The sequence below is a fragment of the Mesitornis unicolor genome, unplaced genomic scaffold (assembly GCF_000695765.1).
Source record: "Mesitornis unicolor isolate BGI_N332 unplaced genomic scaffold, ASM69576v1 scaffold28353, whole genome shotgun sequence".
NCBI classification, from domain to species: Eukaryota; Metazoa; Chordata; class Aves; order Mesitornithiformes; family Mesitornithidae; genus Mesitornis; species Mesitornis unicolor.
In genome coordinates, this window is record NW_010175780.1 from 3,127 (window position 1) to 23,323 (window position 20,197).

The 20,197-nt window shown below is 37.2% G+C and overlaps 1 protein-coding gene across 1 annotated transcript in view; it reads left to right on the forward strand.

Moving 5' to 3' along the window:
- The window catches only part of CUL2 (cullin 2), a 40,467-nt gene that overhangs the window by 398 nt on the left and 19,872 nt on the right, over window positions 1-20,197 (forward strand). The window contains exons 2-7 of the mRNA XM_010181517.1: window positions 3,854-3,956; window positions 5,852-5,946; window positions 8,479-8,584; window positions 11,841-11,923; window positions 19,201-19,297; window positions 19,388-19,498. Of these exons, the coding sequence (XP_010179819.1) occupies window positions 3,854-3,956; window positions 5,852-5,946; window positions 8,479-8,584; window positions 11,841-11,923; window positions 19,201-19,297; window positions 19,388-19,498 (595 nt within the window). The remainder of the gene's footprint in view (window positions 1-3,853; window positions 3,957-5,851; window positions 5,947-8,478; window positions 8,585-11,840; window positions 11,924-19,200; window positions 19,298-19,387; window positions 19,499-20,197) is intronic.

Genomic DNA, 20,197 nt, shown 5'->3' on the forward strand with positions numbered 1-20,197 from the left:
CTCTGAGTTTTACTTGCTTTTACTCACTCTAATACTTAGCTTATGCTATAGCTGTCAACAGAAATACATGCATTGAATTTCCCCCGTTCTTATAATGAGTTTTTCTTGTCTGCTTAACTGTGTGTATACCAGGGGAAACACCTAAGATGGAGAGTTTTCATCTTTAAATTTGAGGGTGGTGGAGTGTACTGATTAATACCATATTAGACATTTCTATAGCAAGAGCTTAAAAAGCTTTCCTGTTCCTCCAGTGTTACTGCCCCTCTATTCCTGAGTTTTGAGTGTGTACATGTGTACAAATACGTAAAAGAGAAATTTAGTTGCTCCTAGTCCTTGTGGAGCCTTTTTCTATGGTGCAATAATCTTTAAGGAGCTCTTTCATTTTAAAACTCTGTATTTAATTTTTGGGGGCATGACTCTTCACCTTGTCTTGGAGTCAAGTTCAAATTACTCAAAAATTTACAGACTTTTTGAATTAATTATTTCTGCATTTATGTGCTGACAAATTGTGTTGTAGTAATTTTTTCTAAGTTTTTAAGAACTGCATATGTCAGTCTTCAGCAAGTGGTTAACTTCTGTAGCTTAAAACTCTAAGCATTGAAACAAGGCTCCTACAATAGATTTAAATGTAAAATAATAATTTAATGCACTGTTGGATTGATTCCTCTTGTCACACTGTTTCACTTAGAACTTCTTATCTGAAGGCCTTGTACACAAGTCTGCTGTTGTCCCTCTTTTGGGATTTACTCTGGCTGACTGAACTTCAGGAAGGGGGAATGCTTGTGAATAGCAGACTCGGGAAGCAGTCTTGGAAAAATCACTTGGCATGTAATTCTTAAGACCTTACTTACTATTGTCTCTTAATTATGTTTCTTGGAAAGTGGCACTATTGGTGCCTAATTTGTCACAGGTAAAAGTCTTTTGGCTTATTCTCTGTGGCTGAATGGCCCGAGGAGCTTGTGTGACTTGTAACTTCCAGCTTCAGTGTTGGTTGTTTTGTACTTCTGCTACCTTTAACCAAACTGAGCATTCAACAGCTTGGTGAAACTGGTAGTTCTGTACAGCTGGTGTGAAAGTTTTTTCCAGGTTTTAAATATATAGTGGAAACTAAAAATTAAATCTCTTAGGAAAATGCAGCATTTAAAACGTACATCTTCTCGTTCTCTGTTAAATTTGAGTAATCTGTTTCTAAACATTTACAGGGATTTTAAGGGAAGTGTCATATCAGCTCTCTTTTTATTGCTGCTTAATAAGCACAATAAAAAGCTGACAAATTATTTGAACAATATGTTAATGAAATTAATACAGATTATTTCATTGAATATAGTACCACCTTATCTTTGTATTCTCTCTGTAGTTAAAATAATGTGGAAACAAAAGCAAAGAATCCTGATTTCAGTCACCAGCAGTGTATTCTAAGAAGCTGCTTGAGACAGCTGAAATCAAATGGTGTATGCATACTAATAATATTTTAGGGGTGGGAGGTTTGTACTGTACATATTCCACTTCTAGAACTAATTTTTGCCTCACTACTTCCTCAGAACTTGTTTGTCTTGAATATAGTGTTTTCTTTGTAACTGGTAATTTTGTTGTTAAGCACAGATTATCTTTAAATATAGCTTATATCTCAAACTTGAAATGCTAGAATGGCAATGAGCTGGTAATCACAACTGTGTAAGAGTTAATTTTTTTTTGGAAAAGATTATTTGAAAGACCATATGTCACTTGATTTAAACTGTGAGTCATCTTGAGCCACCTTTGACCTTCAGATTTCCTTTCAGGTTCTCTGCAGAAAGAAATGTTTCTGGAGTTGTTTCATTGTCTGGTAAATGAGTGATAGTTATGTTTCTCTGAGATATTATTTACAATAATTTGGTTATCATGAATGCTTTGCATAACTTTTAGGACTTTGCTCCTAACTCTCTTCAATAGGCTCAAACGTGGTCTTTAGATTAAGAGGCTGATCAAACTTCATTAGAGAGTGGTGTTTTGTCTGTACATTGTTAATTACCTTTTAGTAGCAGAACATTTTTGAGCAGGTAGAACATCAGGATCTTCATGTTATTGTCTTGGGTTTTCCACCAGTCAAATGAATAGGATGAACAGTACCCAGGGAGGAAGGTAATTGTACAGCAAATAGAATTATTTTAAAAGTATGCAGCATGGCCACTTGCCTTTTTCCATTTTTCTGCGTGTTTGTTCTCCCTTCTTTAATTTTCCATTTTACAAGGATCCTGTGATGATTCAGAAACATAAAAATATGTATCTTTAACATAAGAACCAACCCAAAGATCAGGAAGAGTAAATAAATTTCATTTGATCATGATGCTGACTGAGAGTCCTCAAGTGCTCTATGAATGTTGATTCTGTTACAGAGGAAGACCAACAATCCCAGAAATTTTCCAAAAGCTTTACTTTGTTCTTCTAGAGAAGATCTATTCAAAACTTTCTGTTAATATATGCTCTTAACTAAACTTTTTTTTTTAACCTAGAGACAGTACTTGTGAGCCTTTATGTCCTTTGATACAGTACTTTCTTGTTGATGGTCTATTTATTTGTTTTCCTTAGTTTGGAATTGCTTCAATTTCCCATTGCTGGGTAATGCCCCTCAAATAGCAACTACTGGAGCATGTTTATCTCGCAAGGCTTTTGATGTGAAGGCCCCTAAGCAGCACTTTGGCTTCAGCTTCCTTTGACCTTTCTCACCCTGCAAAACTATGTGCTTAACTGGAAGGACAAATGGCTTTCTCCATTAAAGATAAATAATTTAGCAGTAAAGGCTTCTTCCTGATCTTCCGAGGACAGCAGCACAGAAAAAAATGTGCTTTAAGTTTATGGAGTAAAATACCACTGATGATTAGGAGGAGTTTTTTGTTTGGGTTTTTTGTTTGTTTAGTTTGGCTTTTTGAGAGATTCACAACATTTTGAACAGTACACTTAAATTTGGATTCTGGACAGAAAGGTATAGTCAGATGAATAAGTTGGCAGAAATTGAGCAAGAAAGTGGCCTTTCTGTAGCAAAGCTACTCTGTGATGTGTTTTTGAGGCTCATGGTAGTAGAAATCCAGAGAAACTTAGTATCCATCAAGTAGAATTTGGTGTTGGATTTTATTCTTTGACTGATACAAGAAAATGTGTGAGGTGCCTGTGGAAGCGTTTCTATGATTAAGCTGTTAGTTTGCATATCTGCTGAAATTAAATTGTGTGTCATGTTCAGGAAGAATACTAAATTGAGTGTTCTTCATTTGCAAGAAAATTCAACTGTTGTCTAGAAATAAGGAAAGGCATGTTTGAAAGATGTGCATTTTCAGGAGTGAGTGCAGGTGCTATTTTCATTCTTAAATAGGTTTATTACAACTAAGAAACTTGTTTACAACAGTAATGGTCATCTGAACTCCTAACTGAAGCCTAGAGCACAGAGGCTAGGTAAATTCAGAGATTTTATTTGCTGCTTTTGTCAGACAAGCTGCCATAATTATTTTCCTGTGCTGTTGTGGTGAAGCCTGCCTCATTCCTCTAACTTTGAAGTAGTAGTGCTTTCTTGTAGAAGAGATCTGGGCTTCTAGAAGTTCCAGAATCTTAGCTCTAACATTCCCTCACCTTCTATAAAATTAATTATTGACACTGAAAACTTAAATTCTTCACAGATCAGGACTTACACTAATTAAAAAAAATTATCCATTTTATCATTTGTGCTTGACTGGGAAAAAAAAACAAAAAAAAAAAACAAAAAAACCCACAAAACCCAATAAAATCTAAAATGCATGTGGGAGAAAAAAGGTTCTGTAAGTCTTTAATTTTGTTGATAAGTTTTCACTGTTTAAGCAGATACAAGCCTTGACTCTGAGCCCAGAGACATTTATGCTTTGTGTGTGGCCTATCCTGAACCTCTTGGAGAGAGACTTTATACTGAGACTAAAATTTTTCTGGAAAATCATGTTCGCCATTTGCACAAGGTAAGCTGTACAGTTACTGATGTATGTGTAGATGTTGTTTGTCCTTTTTTGACTTTAGGGTGGGGTTTTGTTTATTTTATATGTATGAAAGCATGCAGATTTTATGAGTCTAAATCACAGATGGAAGTTCCAGAGGCAGAATATATCTGTCTCCTATCTCTATCTTTATCTCTCTGTAATATATGCAACACATGTCACACAACACAATGTAGACAGATACATAGATATCTGTCTTCATGCAGCACGAAGGAAAGAACTTTATTTTTAAGCCAGCAGTTATGGTTTATATAAAATACTTGCTGGCTTGGAAAGTACTTTTTTGTTGTATGCTCATAATCAGACAAGTTACAGAAATGTCATTATTTTCCAAATGTGCTATATTTTGTCATTAGTATTCTGTTACAGTGTAAAAGTTTCTACTCTAGTGTCTTGGAAACTGATTGTACGTACTCTACTAAAGAAGACTTCTGAAATGTGTGGGATATTAAAATAACAAAAATGCTTGAGAGGAAAGGAAGTAATAAAATTCTTTATTATGGCAATTCACAGCTATATAGGTATAGAAGGTAATGCCTGTCTCATCAGCTAAGACAGCTAGTTTCTATAGAATCATGATTCATCATGTTGAACATAGGATGGATGAACAGTGTCTCCTTGTATTACAATAAGTGAAGTGGATTTAAATAAGATGTCTGCCTGTCTTTGGCGCCTGTATAGGAAATGAAGAGTTGCAAATTCTGGGTAGTACTGCTAAATGGCTTAATGCTTCTTTTTGAGTTCAGGTACCTGTGCATTTGACAAGATAGGCTGGGTGTCTTAATGAGAAGTTCCACTGGTTGCAGAGACACCTTGGTAGACTATATCAGTTCACTGAACTGGCAGACAGCTCTGCCAAAGAAGCTCATTATTTGTGTGGTGAGCTGAGAGAGCTCACTCAGGATAATCAGGCAGATGCCAGTGCAGTAGAAGCTGTGGGAAGTAGCAGAAAGCATACATCTGTATTTAAATTGGCTGTCTACCATTTGTTTTTGAAATAATGTTTGAAAAAAGAAACATTCACTGAATTCATATGGCAGAAGAAAGTGCTCTTGACTGTGTTTTGTCTACTGGCTTTAGTCTTTTACATTATTTTTGTGTAGGTTTCTTTGCTGCTTGAGCCAGAATTTAAAGTTAAATACTTTAGAGAGAGTTACAACTGAGTTCCTAGGATCACATCCTTCTTTACAAATCATACTAATTAGTTTAAATTGTTGAAGTTATTCCTTTGAAGTATGAATGTCTTTTGAGAAGTTCGGCACATCAGCAACTTCTTAGATAATGATTCACTTAAATTCCAAAATACTTGGGCCTAGATTTAGTGAACTTAAGACTTAAGTTTAAGTTTGCATTTATCTGTGCTTTGTTAAACTTGTTTTATTTCAGGATTTTTAGTAAGTATAAGGGCTTTTCTAACCAGTAAGGCACACTGATTTTAAGTGATTATAGTTAGGCAACTCCTCCAGTGTGTATGTGGCTGCATGAATTTAAAATTGATCTGTGTCAGGGAATACTTATGCAAGTTTTTCCTACCAGTATGATATGAGAACATGAACCATGCTTACTCAAGTACTTCTGTAAAGACAAATTAAAAATAATACATTTTATAGATAGTTATTTTTAAATGCAAAATAAAGCAGCCTGAGGTGTTGTATCTGTCTTACCAAAACCTTGTAGTGTGAAGATTTGTTAGTTTTCTGGTCATAGCTACAATGTTATTTTTAGACTTGTTAAAGTTTAGGTGTGGTCCTTATTTTGAGTACGTGATTGTTACTCCAAAATTATAATCCTGTTGTAACCTTCTATGTATGTATGCTATGTTTGTACTGATTTTAGTGGGTCTCTGTGTTCCTTCACAGAGAGTTCTGGAAGCTGAAGAACAAGTACTGGTTATGTATCACAGATACTGGGAGGAGTATAGCAAAGGTGCAGACTATATGGACTGTTTATACAGGTAAGCTTTGCAAATGCATTGTTAAATTTTTGAAATGGTTACAGTGATTTGCAGCTGAAGTCTACGAATGTTGCTTAAAGAGAGCAACAGCTGGATCTGGATATGCCCCAGGTCAGTTTCAGAGAGTTTTCATCATTTTGATAGAGCTGTTGGATTAATGAAATCTTAGTGTCTACGGTGCTTTGTGGTAATAAAGTGGCTTTTGTTTATTAGCTAATCCTCAAATTGTGGTAGATTACTTTAACCCTATTTTACACATCTGTAAACTAATGAATACTTCATCTGTACTTTACAGTGAGTCAGAACAGGTACTGGATTATGAAAATATCCGGTGCTGAGCACTTGCACGTGTATACTACTAGACATGTTTAATTATTCTGCTTGTATAAAGCACAGTGATTCTGCTGCTTTTGGTGTAGCTCCTGTGCGGTCACCATTGCATGCTTTTATTGAAACATGCTTTTAAAAAAAAGCAGATGTGAACAAACTTCTAAAGGTCACCCATTTCAACCTTCTGCTCAGAGCAGGACTGGCTTCAAAGTTTAAACTGGGTTGTTAAAGGTTTTGTTGAGTCAAATCCTGAGCTCCTTCAAGGACAGAGATTTTGCTGCCTTTTAGCAGCCTGTTTTAGTGCTTGATCACTCTCATTCTGAGAAAATTTCCTGTATGTCTGGTTGCTATTTGTCATGGTGCAACTTGAGTCCATTGTTTCTTGCCTTTTCTCTGTGCTCCTATGAGAAGAGTTTATCTTCATCTTACGTATGTATTTCTTGTACTCTGCACCCTGGCTATTTCAGTGAGCTTTCTCTGAACTCTCTTCCGTTTGTCAGATCTGTTGTATTTGGGTACTTAAACTGGCTGTGATATTTCAGACTTAGTTTCGGTTTTGAGGCAGAGTGTGGCGATGCTCTTGCCACAGGTGGTTCTGCCTGTCTACTTCTTGCCATCCCCTTTTTGCTTGAATCAGGTGGGTCTTTGCAGGAGTACCTGATCTAGATTAAACTTGTTTATTTACTAGTGGCTACATTAGTTTTATGGTTAATCTGTTGCCCAATGTGGATTTGCTGAGAAGGCATGTACTGATGGAAGAGAGAGTGTGAATGAGGAGAGCATAGGGTTTTGCTTTTTAGCAAGCATAACAGGAAAAAGCCGAATGGTAGCTGCTGATTTGTTCACATGGAAGGGAGTGGGATATATCATGAAGGAGCATGCCTGCTTGACGCTTGTATTCCAGCTATTCTGGATGTCCGCACAAGTTTTATATGAAGTGGTTGGCCTGTACCCTTCTACACAGGCTTGCATGTACAATTTATGATGGTTGTTGATGGTAGCAGAGCAGTTTACAGTACTCTGTAAGACTTTGGAGACTGAAAGTAGGTTAGGCCGCTGTATTCCAGTTTGTCACTACTGCATTATCACAAGTCTTCCTTCATTGGACTCTGTGGTGTCCTAAATTCTTTCAAGTTCACAGGTTTCCATAGTGTGTTTCTCCTTTTGTTCTTTCCTTGTCATTTGCCTTTCTGCCCAAAGTGTTCAGACACCACTAGACTGGAGCAGCCTCTGAAGCCTGAAGATCTTGAAGTGCTTCAGTAACCTGGCTCTCTTCGCCGTCTGAAATGGGGCATGTCAAAACTGCTAGTTCGATCAAAATTTAATAAAAATAAATTAGTTACCTCATTTAAGCATTAACAGAACAAATACGCTAAGTGTACTTATGAAGGATGTTAGAAATTTTTTCCCAGTTCTCTGGGAAAGGGGAGAATGGTTCAGTTTAAAAACGTTATTGTACTTCTCTTAAGGGAATACTCATATTTAAGAGGGACATTTTATCAGGTCTTGAGCAGAAACTGTTTTCTGTTCTTTATTAAAACTATGCATACATTAGTAGACACTAAAATAATAAAAAAACATTTAGAGGATTTCTTCTTTAAAACTGTTAATTAAAATAATTTCTGCAAATTCGTATCTTTAAGATTCGTAATACAGTTGTTTGTTAGTTATCGAGACCTGAGTAAAGGATCATAACTGACGAAAACTGACCCTGTAAACATTGACAGTTTTTCTGTTTTACTCTGAGAGAAATGCAAAATAATAAACAGTGCAGGTATAAGAATATACATTTTACTTAAAATTATCTGATACACAGGAATATTTTTCTATCATTAAAATAAACAGCTATCACTCTGATACTAGTCAACTGCTCAGCAGTTATTTTGTATATGCATGTAGGAGTAATATGGCAGTGTATGTTGAGAAGTTGGATTCTTACGCGAGTATATTGCAGACCAAGCAAATGCTGACAATGTATCAATCTACTGTTTGATATCTCAGTTACTAACACTGTACTGTTTTAATATGATGTAAGGTCTTTAAATGGAAGTAATTTATATTTCAGTAACTTCCTACAGATTGCAATGGCATTGATTGAGAGATTATCTCTTGTGATGTGAAAGACATTCTACAAATGCGAATTTATTTTAAAAAATAGCTTAACTTTTGCCTGTTTTGACTAGAATATCTTTTTTTCTATAGGTACCTCAACACACAATTTATTAAGAAGAACAAATTGACTGAAGCTGATCTTCAGTATGGTTATGGAGGGGTGGATGTGAATGAACCGTTGATGGAAATAGGAGAGGTAGGTATCTGAAATTGGAGTGGATTTAAACTGGCTTCAGAAGTGTCACATGCTCAACTTTGTCCTTTTAAATTCTGACTTTTCTGTGTCACGGGATCTGAATAGTTAAATATGGTGGAAGATGTAAGCACTGAACCTTTTGTAAAGTAAGACTACAGTTTTGATGTAGAATAATAGTGAAGTGGAGGAGGGAGAACTGTTGGAGAACTTCAGTTTAAAATGTGATAATAGATGCCACTGCAAAAAATGCTTTGATTTGTTAAGTGACACTACTATCTAGAAAATATTTTGAAGAAGTAGTACTTTTCTTTTTGGAAATCATTGAAACACTACTTTTGGTCTTCTACTTGATGTCACAGAGTGACAGCTTTTTTGAGATTAGCCTTGTGCGATACTGTACATCTTATTTTCTAATGCAAGCTGTTTTGTACTTCTCTTGTAGCAACTTGGATAGAGATTTTGAAAGAGAAATTAGACATTCTGTGCACAAAAGTATCATGTGGGGAGGGCTTATCTTTAAAAAAAGATAATTTGGGGCAGGCATGAGGGTGTTGATGCGGTTACTAATGTAAGTTGGAGAGACTAAAAGTAATTTTTAAATACCTACAAAATGAAGCAAAGTTGTCAGCAGTAGGACTAGGTTCCAAGATATGATCTTGTGCACTTTAGCTATGGAGAAGTGAAGTATAAATAGTTTCTGTCACTTCATGGCTACTCTTACCATGAAATACAAGAAAGTAAAATGAAAAGACAATTTTACAGTAAAACAAAACAAAGTGTTTCAGCATGTCTTTTAAGAAGATTTTGAAAACACCTTTTCAGTCTGAATCAGAACAAACCCACCATCCTGAATACAGTTGAGTAAAAGCTTTTTTTGAATGCATGTCCGTGTATCCATTTGCTTTGTGCCTGTACATGTACACACTGTGAGCTGGAGAGTTCATTTTATTCTGTCATTATCTGTAGTGGTGTATTGTTTTTTTCCTTTCCTCTCTACATTTGCCTTTTTCTCTAAAAGGGAAGTGAACACTTCTTTTCTCTTGGTTTGGAAAGCTAGAGAAAAAGCTTTTTTTTTTCTTTTTTTTTTTTTCTTCCCCTTAATGTAAGAACTTGACCTGTCAGTGGTTACTGTCCCAGCTCTTTGAATTCATTGTTTCGAGCAGGGGATCTCCGCCTTTAGTTGCAAGTAAGGAGAGACTGATATATGAAGAAGCATCTTCTGTGCTTCTGACCCAGCTGATGAAGATGACACTGCCAGTTGAAAATGTTAGTCCTCTGACAGGTTAGGAATGGGCTAAAAAAACCACCAGAAACATGATATACTTGAAGTCAAGGCAATTCAGGAAAGGAAATTCTTCTCTTGTCTAGCTGTACTGTCTCCGAAGTTTGCCTATCAGTGACCTCTGAGTGAGCCAGTGACTGGCTTATCGGAGTTTGGAAGTGCTGCACTGTTTGTGGTATCTTCCAAATGGCGTAAATGTTACTTCTTTATTTCTTCAACTGAGGTTTAGCCAAGTCTGTTCTCACGACTGTTTGAGGTGGTCCTTAGCTCGGTGCGAATGACTGTTAGTTCAGCTGCTCTGGGGGCTGGAAGTAAGTCTGGGCCTGTTCCTGGGGCTGGGTGAGGCTGATGTAGTAATGAATTCTGCCCCTGTTTCAGTATGCTACTCCCTTCTGAGGTGTCACCTAAAGAATTGTAGTGGCAACTTTTGTCCGTAGCTTTCTGCCCTAGGATATGTTTACCAAAGAAGAGCAAACAGCAGACCCGATACTTCAGCTTTTTTTGAGTATTCCATTTTCCTCATATTTGTGGATTCACAAGTGGTTTAGAAGGATAAAGATGTACACTTTTCTTCAAGCTCCCCAGCAGTTGTTCCTAGGATGACACATTCCTAGCTCATCAACTGGGCAGGTTGTGGGGAAGGTCAAGATTCTTAAACTGCAGCTGACAGCCTTTGGTTTTTGATGAAGATGTTTGGATGATGTCTAGAATTCTACTAATGAGTTTTTCATTATCTCACTCCCTAAGACTCCTTCATTTCTCTTTACCAAATACTGTCTTTGTATTCTGTAGTAGTGGCAAGTAAATTTTGGATCTTGAGGCAGTAAAGTTTGTGACGGGAATAAAATGAGTTTATGGCAGTTACTCCTTTGTCCTGAAAAGGAGTGGAGACTTGAGTCCTATACTCAAGCAGTTTAATGCATTAAATTGCAGCACTGTTTTTCGTGAATTCACTGCCCCATAAATAAAAGTAGCTCACGTTTCTTGACCTACAAGGCACATGCCAAGTTTATTAAGTCTTTGTTTTGAAAGCATTTCTCCTTTGTCCTGGTTTCTTTTTAGGATTCTGTCTTTATTCTTTAGTTGACACTAGGGGCTTTGACAAAAGTCTACTTCAGCTGTTCATCAGTTTAGAATGGAAGGGATTATGGTTACCCCTTTTTAGATGACCGAGACAATCTGTCCTTCATCTACCCAAGAGCAAACATGCTTACTGAGTATGTAGTTCTCATCAGTCTCAGCATGAAGTTGTAGAAATAATGCCCAGTATCTGTAGAAGCACAACTGTACTCTCTGTGTACTAAAGTTTTTGTCTCAGCATCACTCCTGTGTGCTAATGAAACTTCGGGAGCTTTTCAATAATCTTAAACGAGTACTTGCTTGCTGAGTTCTTCTGGGGTATGTACACACAGGAGACCAGAGATGTGTATGTGATGTGTATGGGCATGGCTTCAAACAGTTTATCATCCCAATAAGTGTTCCAGACATTCAGTAATCGTTGTACTAGGAAAAATACAGGATGAGATCAGGTAATGCAAATAGTTTGCCAGTGCTTGCAAGAGATTATTTTTTTTCTGTCCATATGTTATGAATGCACAGTGAAGATTATTGCTTGTCTTTGTTGAAGCTCCTATCACCGATTTCCGACTTCTGAGTTTGCAATGATGCTATGTAGCCCTGAGCTAATTTTGACTTACATGTAAAAACTCATTTGAACAATTGCAGTTGTGTTTTCAAAAATGGTATGTTTTGGGAGCAATTACTTCGCCCACAAGAGTTTGAGATACGTCAGTCATTTGACTGATTCCTCTAATGATATATAAGTAATAGGGTGACCTATCCCTAATATGAAGACGATTTAAATTTAATTTAAGACAAATATAAAATGGAGAATTGTGGCACCTTTGGTATTCCTTTGGGATTTATTATCATATTTTTTTTTAACTGATGTAATCTTGTGTTTTGTCCTGACAGCTAGCTCTTGATATGTGGAGAAAATTAATGATTGAGCCACTGCAGGCCATCCTTATTCGAATGCTCCTCCGAGAAATAAAAAAGTGAGTATTTTATTAATTTATTTTGCTTTTGCACAGTGTGTGGGGGTATTGCACTCTTTTACTTGGAAAAGTCTGGGGACTTTGACCAACACAGGTTTACTCTTCGCTGGATTAAAAACTGTCTGGACAGCCAAGCACAGAGAGTTGTGGTGAATGGAACTAAATCCAGTTGGCAGCCAGTCACAAGCGGTGTTCCCCAGGGCTCAGTGCTGGGGTCGGTTCTGTTTAACATCTTTATCAATGATCTGAATGAGGGGATTGAGTGCTCCCTCAGTAAGTTTGCAGATGACACTAAGTTGGGAGGGAGTGTTGGTCTGCCTGAGGGTAGGAAGGGTCTTCAGAGGGACCTGGATAGGCTGAATCAGTGGGCTGAGGCCAACTGTATGAGCTTCAACAAGGCCAAGGGCCGGGTCCTGCACTTCAATCACAATAACCTCATGCAGCGCTACAGGCCTGGGGACGAGTGGCTGGAGAGCTGCCAGGCAAAGTAGTGGTTGACAGTGACTGAACATGAGCCAGCAATGTGCCCTCGCAGTCAAGAAGGCCAATGGCATCCTGGCTTGTATCAAAAATAATGTGACCAACAGGAGTAGGGAAGTGATTGTGCCCCTGTAGTCAGCACTGGTGAGGCTGCACCTTGAATACTGTGTTCAGTTTTGGACCCCTTACTATAAGATGGACATTGAGACACTGGAGCTTGTCCAGAGAAGAGCAAGAAAGCTGGTGAGGGATCTGGAGAACAAGAATTATGAGGACCGGCTGAGGGAGTTGGGATTGTTTAGTTTAGAGAAGAGGAGACTGAGGGGAGACCTTACTGCTCTCTACGACTACTGAAAGGAGGTTGTAGAGTGGTGAGTGTTGGTCTCTTCTTCCATGTAACTAGTGACAAGACAAAGGGAAATAGCCTCAAGTTGTGCCAGGGGAGGTTTAAATTGGATATTTGGATAAATTACTGTATTGCAAGAGGGGTCAAGCACTGGAACAGGCTGCCCAGGGAGGTGGTGGAGTCACCATCCCTGGAGGTGTTGAAGAAGTGCGTGGATATGGCACTCCAGGACATGGTTTAAGTGGGCATGGTGGTGTTAGCTTGACGGTTGGACTTGATGATCTTAAAGGTCTCTTCCAACCTTAATCATTCTATGGTTTGGTTTGGTTTGGTTTGGGTTTTGGTTTTGTTGTTGTTTTTTTTTTTGGTTTGGTTTTGTTTGTTTGGTGGTGGTGTTGTTTTGTGGTTTTTTGTTTGTTTGTTTTTTGTTCTTTTTTTAAGGTAGCTGCTTACCTGATGATTATGTTATATCAGCTTTTCTCATTGTCACTACACATTTGTGGTTTACAAGTGTAGAGAAAGACTCTAAAGAAAGTAGTTAATTCACTGTAACCTGAGGGTGATGATCTTTTTTATTTCAGCAACCCTTTCTATCAGTGGGATTGAGGAGTAGTTAGAATAATTCTCCAGGTCCCATAGGAAGCCTTTTGCCTTTTTCTCCACCTGATGCTGACTGCTTATGGCTTCTGTCAGTAAACTTAAGGACCAGGACTCAGGCAAAGATTTGCTGAAGCCAGAAAAGCTGTGTCGCTTTGCATGGGACCCAAAACAATTCTTGCTTATCTGCCAGGAAGACTTTTTTTTCCAAACTCCTGGGTTTCTGTTGTTCAGATGAGTGACTTCACCTAGCATTCTTGGTACTTCACTTGACTGAAATGGAAATAGGTTGTTTTTTGTGCACTTTCAGGGAATTTATTATTTTTATTTCTGAATACTTTTGTTACTTTTTAACAAAGACCTGGTCTTGAGGCTTTTTAAGTTTCAATTTAAAACCTTGATACCATTTAACTCCTAAAGGATCTTTTTATTTATTAATAAACAGAAATTTTTAAATACACTACAGACTTCGTGTGTAGTAATAAGTTCCATCAGTTTCTACACTTTTACTGCTGTTAGATCTGGAGTTGCCAAATGACTGGGGTTTTTATGTGTTTTGTGCCTGACTCGGGTGACCATGCTAGTGTAGGTAAACTCAGAGTGAGTTAATTTGGCTGATTGAGATGCCTTGGACATGCACTTGGTCAGAATAATTTTCTTTTTTCTTCCTGAATTAAATTCTTGACAGCTAAGTAACTGACATGATGTCCCTCTCAGATGGTACTTCTGAAGCCAGGAAGTATTTATTTGCTTTCAGGTGATGAGTCATGCTTTTTTGTAACTAGAGCTAATACTGCTTTATCCATATGTTTACTATAACAATTTATTTTTACTAAATGAAGATTCTGTATTTCACGGTGAAGGAAATTCTGCTGCATTACATCAGTGTCAGTGACGTTGAAGACTCAGTGTATTTCACTGGTGGGTGGGAGTGGAAATTTTGTTAAAACCTTTTTCAATGAACTTCTGGTGCCACTTAAAAGTAATGCTATCTATTTACCTTGTGGCTGAATGCAGACCTCACAAGGGTATTTAGATCATGACTGTCACTGGCTCCATGGGGCATTAGATCTTGAGACTAACAAGTTGCTGTTATTTGTTATTAAAACATTTGGAAAGCTTCAAATAAAACTTGAGTCATTGTCTGTAATGGTTGGGTTTGGATTTTCTACCTCCCCCCCCCCCCCTTGTTAAGGATTCTTCTGTGTGATCTTAAAGAAGTTAATTCTCTGTTTCTCGAAATATATGTCTAACAATTCGTATTAAGTTTGTTCCAGCCGCTTTGTGATCTGCATATCATGTAAAGAACTATATAAGGGAGAACTTTTTATTATAGCTGTTCTTCCTGGTATCATGAAACATAGAGCTTACTGTGGGTATTCTGAGGATGGCCTTTGCATGTTAATACAGACTTGTTGCTCTTTGCTGTAATTCTAGTGGTTAATACAGTTTGTAAGAAGCAATTTTAAAGGCTTTGCTGCAAATGGCTGTTAAATGCCTTTTAACATTGAGTTCAGCAATTTAGGGATTAAACAAGGTTTTTGGGGAAATGGATATAACTACATATACCAGAGATCCAAGAAGATGCATTGAAAGATTAGTACCTAAAAAAAAATTAATATAATTACTAATACATGTATATACTTAGAAACTTCTAAATTAGATGCCTTCTTAAATGTAGTACTTAAATGTGTACATGGTTCAATTTAGTAAAATATTTTACAAAAAAAATTTAGGTAGATGGGACAGTGGAACTTGTTGTAACCAGAAGATTTTGCTTATTATACAACAATATTATACAACAGTCAACTGTTAGCATATAAAAGTGCATTTATTACCATAGTGGAAAAGATGTAGGGGAGCAGAGCCACAAATTTTGCTTTCGGGTTTTATTTTATCCATGTATTTAACTGGAATTATAAAGAGTCTTCTGACTAAAATCTTGAGCACATTGACTTTTTAGACACTATAAACTTGTGCAATACACTGTACATTAACAGACTTTTTTGGTACATGAAAATAAAGAAATACAAGTAGTGACTTGTGCTTCAGCTGAACAAGATGGCTAAACTGATCTAAGAGTCTGCTGATGCCAAAAAGGAGAAGGCTGTGCTCTACTACCTCTCTTGTGCTCAGTTTGGTGCTCATCTAAGTCCCTTACAGAATCAACCCAACCGCTTATATGACAGAAGACCATCTTGGCTAATATTTGTCCAGATTGGCATGATGAGTCAGTTCAGCAAAGAATGAGATGAGTGCTAAAGCAACGCAAGAGAGATAGGGAGGCCTGTGATGGAGCAAAAGGGAGCAGGATTAGCCCCCTTGAGCAGCAGGGAATTGTTAAATCACTTAAGCCTGTCTTGTCTGACTGCACTCCTCTTAATATAGAGTTCTGAATATAACACACTTTCTTCCCCCTCCCTCTAGCCCAAGCACTCCTCCAACAAGGCAAGCTGAATATCAACTTACACATTTTTGTTTCAACACAACAGGAAGCCGACAAGATCTTGAATTGTGAGAAAATTCATCTATGAAATTCTTAAACAGAAATAATTTGGAAATTATTCAGGTGCTATCTCAAATGACAGTGTGATTAGTACAGACTAACCAGGAGAGGCTGCTCTGCTGAAGAGAACTAACACTTTCTAACTAACTGAACCTATTCCTGTCTAAGTTGATCCATTGTTTATAGCGTTTGTTTGAAAGGAAAACTATTTCAAGTTAATAACCTTTTTAAAAGTGTTTGAAACAGACTCTTCTGGTTCACAATGAATTCTGTACTTGGTCTCGATAGGCCATTGATCTGACACAGCAGAGCACTTCTTCTGAATGGTGGGATCTTTTTTAATGAACACAGTATTTATTATTGTAGCTTAAACCTTAAATATGTTCTATAGGGCTATAAAAGTACAGTGTACAGTACAAGTTGAACTTTCACTGTTAGCTTTAGTCTTAAGATAGGAACAAGATAGAGTTAGTATAAAACAGCACAACCTCCTTGAGCTTATGTTTGTTTTGTAGTTTTCTACATTTCTTTTGAAAATGCAAAAGTTCTAAAATCTCATCCTCAGCAGAATTATTCAAACTTGTGTTTCTAGTGCTTTATCTTTTTGTCCAAACATCATCGTTCCCTTCTGTCCTCCCAGATGTCCTGTGACATTGCTGCTTCAAGCTGTGTGGCAGCTGCTCTGTAGCTGTATGCATCTGTATTGCTTGCTGACTACTGCCAAGAAGGAAAATACACATGTAATAAACTTCCACCTTGGTGGCATCACCAATTCCAGTCATTTTAGTTTGATGGATACTCTTATTACTACAACTTAAGTGAAAATCATCCTTGAAACTTCTGTCAGATTTTTTTTGAAACTAGCTAATTTGTGTTACAAATTCTTGGAAGTTGTAAATAAAAACCTGAAGATGCTGCCGAAGTGGAAAGAATGATAGCTTTGTGACACATGCTATTTATCTTGGAAATAGTGTAGCTTTTCAGATAGGTTCATGATGAAGTTCAAAACAGAGTTCTGTCAATAAATTTTGAGACAACTTTGCTGTAAATGTATTACATTCACCCACTGAGCAAACCTATATTAAGCTACATAAATTCTGTGAGTATGGGGGGGAAAAAATGGGCAGTGTGGGCATCTGTAAAAAAACCAAACCAAACCACTAAACTAACTTACATGATCCTGGCAGTTGTTCCAAAGTTGTCATTTGATTGGCAATCGCGTCCTCACTACCTCTGTATTCAGAAGTGGATTTAAATTCTTTCTCACTGTTGTGTACTACCAGGTGCCCAAAAGGCAGGCAAAGCCAGTTCCATGTTGTGTTCCTTTTCATCTATTGCCTTCATGCTGACTCTGCTCCAAAAGCTTGTGTCCTCTATTGCGGCTTTTCCATGGAGCATCTGCCTCCTGAGCTTTTACAGCTTTTTCCCAATACGTTGACCTTCAGATCCCCTGGGCCTGGCCTTTGCTGCCCCCTCTCCTCCCACATCTGTATGGGCTAAGGTCTGAAGTGGCCTGTGAACTGAGGAGAGGGGAGCTGAGTCTGTAATGTCAGCAGTGCTTCTTGTGTTGTCATTATTTTCCCATGTCCAGAACCCTGCGTGCTAGAAGCAGACTGGGCTGTCACTTGACAGAGCCCTGCTCTGTAATATGCTTCACTTTCAGCAATGCAGCTTCCTGCGCTCTATGACATGCTGCTGTGTTCACAAGCTGCATGTGTCCTGCAGCCTGCTGTGGTCCTGGGCGCTCTGGGATGAGGCTGGGTCCAGACCCTGGTCTCATGTTGCACCTCTTCCATTCTGTCACATGCTGCTGTCTCTGACATTGTGCAACCAGATATGTTTACATGTACTCAAACCCAGATTTATTCCATTGGTTCAACTACTGGAACCAGAGGAAACCTTACTGGCACCCTGGGGGGAAAAAAAAAATCAGTGTCCCTGCTGGAGCAGTTATCCATTAGGTCAGCTCTTTTGTAATGGGTGACCAAGCTGCATAAACCATATGGTGACTGCTCATAATCTGTTAGAGAGCCAGTTCTTTCCACCCATTGTGAGGTTAAGTTTTTAGATTTTAGGACACAGTAATATTTAAAAGCAATACATGTAATTAACAGTGTCATGAACATAGGAATATGATCTCATGTATGTAATAATATGACTGCTGGTGTGGCTGCTCTGGTAAACCTCCATAGCTCATGGGTATCCTCTGGAGTTTTTATCAATTCCAAACCAAAATGAATGAAATTAGCAGAATTATTTCTTCTCCGTTCCACCCTAGCCTAGATGAGTATATGGTAATGTTTGGGTTTGAAGTTTTTTGCTGGCTTGCTTTTTTGTTGTTTTTTTTTTTAAATCACTTATGTCAATGACTCTCCTATACCAACATAGGTTTCGTATAGAGAACTTGTTTTTGTTTTTTCAGTGCAGTCTGGGTAAAGTAAAAGTTCTTCTTCTCTATATGTGTATATATGCGTACCTATGTATTTTAAAAAGGAAAACCTTTGCAATTATAACTGCTGAAGCTTAAATGTAAATACACTCTTATAATTCCTGTTTTGGTCCTATGTAGCACTTTAGGAGCTAAGGAATACTTTTTACTTTTTTGTAAAGTATATGCAACAGGTAGTCTTCTGTAGAACAGTGTGTGTTTTGAGAAAGTCTCTGCTGCTCTGAGTGTGGGTCTGTTATTTCCAGTCTTTGCAAAGGAGTGAACACTAATCTTTTTAGTATGCAAGACACTTGTTTTAATTACTTTTGTTTTCAACTGAATGGGACTAAAGATAATATTTTCTTCACTTGAACTTGCTCATTTGTAGCCAAGAACTTGACTGGAAAACATAAGGTTTTCCTTTTCCAATGTATGATTAAAAATTGTGATGATGTGCCAAGTACATTTTTTGTTCCACTTGACATCTACATGTTGAATAGTAGATATTCAGAAAAGAAAATAGTGTGCTTCTTGGTGTAATGTCAGCAAAAATTGTTTTATTTTGGCAGGGGCAGGAGTGTGAAAGTATTTTGTTTAATACAAGATGAAACTTACTGTAACTTTTAAAGTACTTGCTTAGAGTGTGTAATTTGGAATACTTATATCCTTAGCAAACACTTGGAAATTTGATGACCTGCACATGCTTTTGAATAGTTTATTGATTGCTATCTCAACAGTTTAAATGTATAGGAGAGAAAGAATAATGCATTCTTTATTTTAAGATTAATCTTTTGAATTTTGCCAGTTTAAGCAGAGGAATTTACTGGGATATGTTTTCTTCCAATTTCATTTCATTCAGCTATCAGATGAGTTACGTTAGGTACCTACATTCTCATTAATGTTTGCTTTGCCTATTTCAGTGATCGCTGTGGAGAAGACCCAAACCAGAAAGTAATCCATGGGGTTATTAACTCCTTTGTTCATGTTGAACAGTATAAGAAAAAATTCCCCCTAAAGGTAGATACACATTTCTGATTTATGTTTTTAATTTTGAATGTTAATCTAGTACATGCATTATTTATCCTTTTAAAAAAATCTCCCTTTTAGTTTTATCAGGATATTTTTGAGTGTCCTTTTCTGAATGAAACAGGGGAGTATTATAAACAAGAAGCTTCAAATTTATTGCAAGAGTCAAATTGCTCACAATACATGGAGAAGGTAAGACAGTCTTCCATACACATGCCATAACTAAAATCTAATGTTATCAATTTACTGATCATACGTATTTTCCTGTACAGTTCCCATGGTTGTTTTTAGTTGTATGCTTTCCTACAGTTTAAACTATACTTTTTGGTGGCATAGTTAATCCGAATGTAAACTACAAACCCTGCCCATGGATGGTCAGCTTCAAAATATTTCATAATAAATGATAAATCAGTTGCGTGCAAAGAAAAATGAAAAAAAAAGACAAAACACATATCAAGTTGATCAGTATTGCTTCCTTATTTTCCTTCTGTTTGTAGTAGTGTAAGATGAGAGTTTTAGCAATAGTGGTTAGAGAAGACTATATGGTAGAGTTGCCACAGAGCATTTTTTTTTTTTTAAACGCATACACTCAGGTGGATTTTCTTTTGGTTTGCTTTGTGATGTATGAAGTCAGGTTGTGGTTAAATTATTTCTATTTCTTACACCTTGCTTGAGAAAGCAAAGATTAATACAAGACTAGGAGTCAGTCTCCAGTACTGTACTGTACATGCTACCAAGATAGAAGAGTTGAAGGTTAACCATAAGGAGTATAAGCTAATGGTTGCACACCTGAGGTGAAATTCAGAGTCAGGCTAAGAGTTCAATTAAACCGAAAGAAATGCAGGGTCATTTTGTATGTTCTTTAGTAGTCTGCAACTGCACTACTCTTTC